Source organism: Hypomesus nipponensis, chromosome 18 (assembly GCF_054491055.1).
Source record: "Hypomesus nipponensis isolate SF chromosome 18, ASM5449105v1, whole genome shotgun sequence".
NCBI lineage: Eukaryota > Metazoa > Chordata > Actinopteri > Osmeriformes > Osmeridae > Hypomesus > Hypomesus nipponensis.
This window is the reverse complement of record NC_140378.1, coordinates 15,278,215-15,284,688: the sequence shown is the minus strand read 5'-3', so window position 1 is coordinate 15,284,688 and position 6,474 is coordinate 15,278,215. Positions and strand designations below refer to the sequence as shown.

At 43.7% G+C, this 6,474-nt stretch overlaps 1 protein-coding gene across 1 annotated transcript; it reads right to left on the bottom strand.

Moving 5' to 3' along the window:
- Positions 1–241: 241 nt before the first annotated feature.
- Positions 242–5,024, bottom strand: sypa (synaptophysin a). Its single transcript, XM_084680189.1, has 6 exons — positions 4,930–5,024; positions 3,271–3,336; positions 1,689–1,813; positions 1,172–1,370; positions 804–995; positions 242–558 (listed from the first exon to the last, which is right to left on the bottom strand). Exons 1-6 carry the CDS (start codon positions 4,945–4,947, stop codon positions 283–285), a joined length of 876 nt encoding a protein of 291 aa, XP_084536315.1. The 5' UTR covers positions 4,948–5,024; the 3' UTR covers positions 242–282.
- Between the last annotated feature and the right edge of the window lie 1,450 nt (positions 5,025–6,474).

Sequence of the window (6,474 nt, the reverse complement as noted above, 5' to 3'; positions counted from 1 at the left end):
GGATGGTTGCCAGGCGTCTCAATCCTCCTTCACCCCACCATCATCTTTTTCTGTGAGAGAGAACATACACTGTTACTAAGGTAACATTAAGGTTTCTTAATCAATATTTCTGCAATCATTTTGATGTAAATTGAAGGATGTATAAACATATTTTTCATCAATTGTAGATTCCTTATCATAATCCTCATCATCATCATCATCATCATCATCAACTACCCACTTCGTCTTCCAAATCACCTACCAGCCGCCTGCCTCCTTCCTTCCTTCCACCTCCCTCCCATCTCACATCTGATTGGAGAAAGATGTTGGCGCCCCCTGCTGGGTGTAGTCGGGCTCCTGGTTGTACCCGCCCTGCTGCTGGCTGTAGTCTGGCTGGTACCCCCCCTGGGAGCCAGCATAGGGGTCCTGCTCATACCCCGCCTGCTGCCCAAAGGACTCTGGAGCCGGCTGCTTCTCCTGGGCAGGGGGAGGGCGCATGAAGGGAGCGATGATGCCAGTCTCCTTGAAGACGAACCACAGGTTGCCCCCCCACAGGATCAGGTTCAGGAAGCCAAAGGCCTGGGAGGTAGAGCAGAGGATGTGGAACAGTTCATTCATTGGCAGCTCAAAAAGAGAACACAGTAGGCTATGTTGACAGAGAGTGCACAAAAAAAGATGACTTGTTTTGTCAACATTTGAACAAAACAAACTCATGGCCTATTATGTCATTATTGCCTCAAGACCCCTCTCTTTAAACCGAAACAACTTTGACCAAGGACCAGACCAAACCGAATCGGGATATGAAAACGTATTTTTCTACTCACGACGGAGGTGTTGAGCCCGGACATGACAGGGTCATGGACCTCACGACACCGATTACCCTCAACGTCGCAGGCATCGATCATAGTCAGCACCTCATCAGGGTCTGTGGCGGTCTTGACATCCGACAGACCCTTGGCCCACGCCGCTGAGCTCACCAGCCACATAAAGGTGAACACACACGTCACGCCAAAGTCCTGGGAGAGACACACGTACACACAGCACGTTAGCATAACAGGTGAAGATCAGAAAAAAAGATGACATTTTTCAGCATAGCTGTTGACCCTCACGCATACAAGTGCAGGGCAACAAAAAAAACAGCAGCACACACACTCAAACACACACAGACACACATGCTCTTAGAAGAACCTACAATCAGTGGCCCCTTGTTGTTCTCGCGGTACTTGTCCAAGGCGAAGACGTAAACACTGAGAGCAGCCATGGAGTACAGGAAGGCAAACACCCCGATGGTGACAAAGAACTCTGCGGAGGAGGAGTAGTCCCCCACCAGGAACACACGCTCTGGGTTCCCCCCCTTACAGGTGGGGGCATCGAAGTACACCTGGTGGAGCCTACCAGGGAGAGACGGAGCGGGAAGCAAGCAGATTCAAATACACACTTCATACTGCTTCAGGACAGGGTCCAGGAAGGTCATTTAGAAGGGAAAAAAATCTTAATTGATGCTTTGTTTTGGATGAACTACTTTGGATGACCAACATCCAACCAACTATACACCGTAACAACTTGACCAAGTTACTTGTTTTCACTGATTATTCAGAAGTATTTTAGGATAAAAGTTTAGCCAAGTCCTACTCTGCTCAGGTGCTTGAATGGCAATATGACATATGCCAATCACTGTCAATACACTTTGATGGCTTGATCGAACTGACCTGAAAGGATACTCAAACTCCACCTCTATACCGAGGTCGCTGTCTGTGCGGTTCTTACACTCCACGCTCATCTTGAACATCCCAGAGTAGCTGCCGCATGTGGAGAACGCAAATATGGCAAAGAACTGTTGCAGAGAGGCAGAGAAACACACACACAGTGTTGCAATAACAAGTTATTTTACTGCGAGAAGACTATACTGTACACAAAAATGTACTGCACTATAAGGTACTGCATGTAATGATATACTTAAGATATGTCAAGGTTAGGGAGAGGGTTATTTATTCATATCACTCATAGTCTTTCCACTCATACTATACCCCTGAGATCTTATATACTGTTTGTAAGATTTCAATACATAAGTGGCATTTGTGGAAGAAGTGTTCATATCAGAATAATATTATGGAGTGAGACGAGAATCTAAATGATGAAAACATAGGCTTAATCTCAGTGGAACGTTAACATGGATTATGTTATACATGCATCCTCCCCTGCCAACTCTCAGATTACGTTTTCCAGATTTACCCACTAACTCAGATTAAAGCGCCTGCATAGAGAATATGAAAGAGAGGAGAGGGGAGGGGAGGGGAGGGACGGACAGGGAGGAAGGGTGAGAAGAAAAAGGGAGGAGAGACGAGGAGGGGAGATGATGGTTGGTCGAATCTGGCACAGAGAATCTCCATGGCCACCATCTGTCATGTTATTTTGACGGGTGGGAAGGTTGGGACATTTATTGGGACATTTCATACTCAAAATATTTAAATAATCCCATAATTTTGTCTTCCATTCTATTATATTCTAATCATTCCTACTTCTTCTCCAAAAACTCGTAATCCTGGAAAACATTTTTTAAATATAAACAACCGCCATGACTGTTGATCAAGAAGGTTGCTTGTTATGATGATTACCTTTTCTGAAACGGTTTCATACAGCTGAGAACCAAAGAGAATTCACCATCCCTGGGTGGCTATTAAACTGTTGTTGTATTTAATCTTGTCTAAAATGACATTGACAATCAGTCTGGTAATCTTCTCTGGAATCTGAGGATAGTACTAGAACTCTGAATTAAACCAGGATACAATCTCAAAAATAGCCACTAGATGTCTTTAATTTTGTGTGTAATTGATCAACATAGACATTCATCAACAGAAATGATCCAAGCCTCTCAGATCTGTATGAGAGAGCAGTGAGTGTGCTGCGGAGTTCACCTGGCTGGGATGCCACTTTCACTACATCAGCATGGCATCTGCTTTGTGAAAGCAGAGCGCTTTCACTGAAATGTTTTGATTAGAAAAGCGAGTATCTTAGTACACAGTGTGTATTACACTGGGAATCCCATAGTGAACACAGAGGCAGAACCACATTACTGCTGACGATGGCAGTGCAGCCTAAGTGTAATCTGTGTGCCCACAGGAATCGCAGGGAATATGAAATACCTTTTTTCACCAACCAATAAAATCATATTGAACAGGAATAGGAAACAGCTTAAAAATGTAATTGACTTAAGGACTTAATTGACTCAATGTTTTCCAAACTAATTTTGTTGGACTGAACAAGGGATATGTTAATGAAAGGGGGACTTACCCATTGTAAGGCCTTTATGAACCCCAGAGGTACTTTGAGGACTCTGAACTGCCCGTTGGCCACCAACTGTCAAGCAGAAACAAAGAGTGATTAGAGGACCACAATGATCAGGAAGCCATAATGCATCAAATGGTACTGACAATATAGATTTTATGTAAATGTATCATTCTCAATAACAGCATTCATTAATCACTTTAGTAACCCAAGAAGCCTATTTGATAGTGAGGATGTATTAGGTAGATCCCCACAAACACACGTAGTCTAATAATATAGGCCTATGCTATGTCTCACTCGCCAGACCAGCTCCTGTAGCACACTTCAGTTTTAAATGCATGGATTTTCACTCAGAAAAATAGTTCACTCTGAGAATAGATCATTCTGACGAGGCCATTTATGATATAAGACAAATGACTAGATTCTACTATAGTGTTCCGAAAATTTGGTAAAATATCAGTAGGCCATCACCCATTTACTCAGGCCCACTAGACTTAAAGGGCCTGAAATTCATAGGACTACATTTTTCATCAAAAGCTTCTGACACAGCACTGCGTTAGAATTTAATGGATGACAAGACGATTTTAAATGACTACCAATTCTCTTGTAGCATTGCAACAGCTTATCAACAACAAGCGCACAACCAAATCTGCCGGCGCACTGGCGGAGAAACAAACTGCGATGGGTGTTTGTGCTGCGTAAAGAGCAAGGTGCGGTTTGGACACGACACCATTAACCGCTCTTGAGGTAGCGCACTGAACCTGCGAGCATCACACGAAGACAAATGGCCCAACGGAATCAATTGCTATAGATTTTTTGCCACTCAATTGCACAATTTAATTGCTACGTATGCATATTGATGGTTAGCAATTATACAAGAAACGTTAATGTCATACCGTTTTATGTTTCAAGTAATAAAAGGACAGTGGCCTATTGTCCTTACCCATGATCTTATGAGCGCACTTTCGCTATCAATGAAACATGAACAACACGAGCCTGCATATCAAAGATAACATAGCCTATTCACTTTAATCTACCCACAGTTGGGCCTCATATCCAAAGCTAGATTGCTACTAGAGCTATGTAGGGATAAAAGTGCGCTGCCATTTTGCAATGCAATCTCAAGAATTACAAGCGCACATCGCAGGCCTGACTCTGAATATGGTAGTTCCGTCATTCCAAAGCTGCATTTACCATGTAGCCGACGAATAACCTCGTCAATACGTGCACTGTTAAGTCCGCGTTAAGATATGCCTGTGGGATATTTTTTATTGCGTCCCATGACCGTTTTTCACGTCTTATTTACATCAAATAGCCGTCCGTCGTCTGAACACCTTACATACCAAAATGTGTTTTTGACATGGTGAAATTCAAAACCTGGAACGTACAAGATTCGAAAAAATGTTTAGATTTGTAGTGGGCTCCGTTTATTTCAACACAACCGCTCATGGAAAACCATCAGTTAAAACACGCATCTTCCGAATTTCAGTCAACAACCAGCAGCAGCATTCCGGCAGGGCTTTCCCTGTCTCAGCTCAATAATCTCATATTACTTGATAACCAACACAGAAACGCCCATAGCAGCAACCCAATAGTCATCCCACAATTCACAGTTAATATTAAAAGACTGAATGTTTGCATATTCTAGATGTTCAGAGCTCCTACCTGATTTACAATATCCATACTGGCCGCCTGTTCGTAGATAAGAGAAATGTAGAGCGGGGGGAGGGAGTTGTAGCAGCAACAGCCCTCAGAGGGAAAAAGATGCTGGAACGGCTACTGCGTCATCGTGTAGTAGATGGCGTGTAGTGCAAAAATCAGACATGCGCTTCCATCCGTTAGTATAACCTGTTCTTGCCACCAGCAGAAAGAGAGAGAGAGAGCTATAAACAGAGTAGGGGGGAGAGAGAGAATACTCAGCTTTTTTCTACCGTCATCGATGTCTATTGACCATTTAGAATAAGGAACCAGAGAAAACCGGAGGACTTTTTTGACACAGTACACACCCACACAAACACACAGATGGATCTGGTGTGGGACCAACTGGGTGGACCCCAACATCACTGCACTATCTCTTCATGAGAAAGCCAATCCTTGGATCACTGTCTATGAGGGCCTTCTCATTCTTAGTGAAGTCTGGTCAGGCCAGAAGGAAACAGATGGCTGCTCTTCTCGTGACTGCTGTAATTAGTATGAGCTGAGACACACACACATGCGCGCGCACACAGACACACAAAGCAATGATAGTTTTATAGTGTTCATATGAACCCTGACCTGACCTTACTGTCTCTGTTTCTATTTCCAACCTCCTCAGAAGAAATCCAGCTCTGTGCTTCAGTGCTACCATTGTCCTGTGTGCCATCTGAGATAGTACTGGAGGAGGAGGGAGGAAGAGGAGTGGTGAGGAGGAGGGAGGAAGAGGAGTGGTGAGGAGGAGGAGGGAGGAAGAGTATTGAGGGGGAGGTATGAACAGCTGGCTCCATGGCCCAGCCATCTGGAGGGATAGCTCTAGGTGTGAAGATCCTCCTCCACCTCCCCCTCTTCTTCCTCCATCTCACCTTCTTCCTCTAACTCCATTGGCTCCAGCATCTCTCCACCGATCCTCCTGAGTTACACTGGGAGACCAGGAACACCGGGTTCCTGTGTGTTAACAGTGTGTCCATTGTGCATGCCTATTCCATCACATACAGCATCACAGCAATATGAAATCCAAGACATGAGGGATGCCAAGATTTGATCTTTGTATTTGATTTAAGAAACAAACATAGTAATGTTAGTTCAGTCATGACAAATAAACCTTGTCAACTAACAAGCCCTCACATTGAGAGTGGAGACAGGAGTGGATGACCACAGCACACCTTAGGAGGGTTAAACAATGTCAATGTTACTCCATCGCTCATATAATACATCTGTACTATACTCTGCAATACTAATCTGTACAGGGTGGATTATTCTTTATCCTTAACCACTGCTTTATCAGTTCAATCCTTTCATTTCAAGTTTCTGTCCGGTAGTCTGGCCAACATGACTGAGCTGAATTTGAGTAATGAAATGTATTTTCATCCTTAATGCCCTGATCTATCAACATAATAACCACCATAGAATTACAGCAGTATTTCCATAAGGATGAGTGCCATTGAGTCAGAACTATATCATCAGTTTATACCGTAGGATTATAGTGTTTAATTAAAGGAAAACTGCATCAACTAG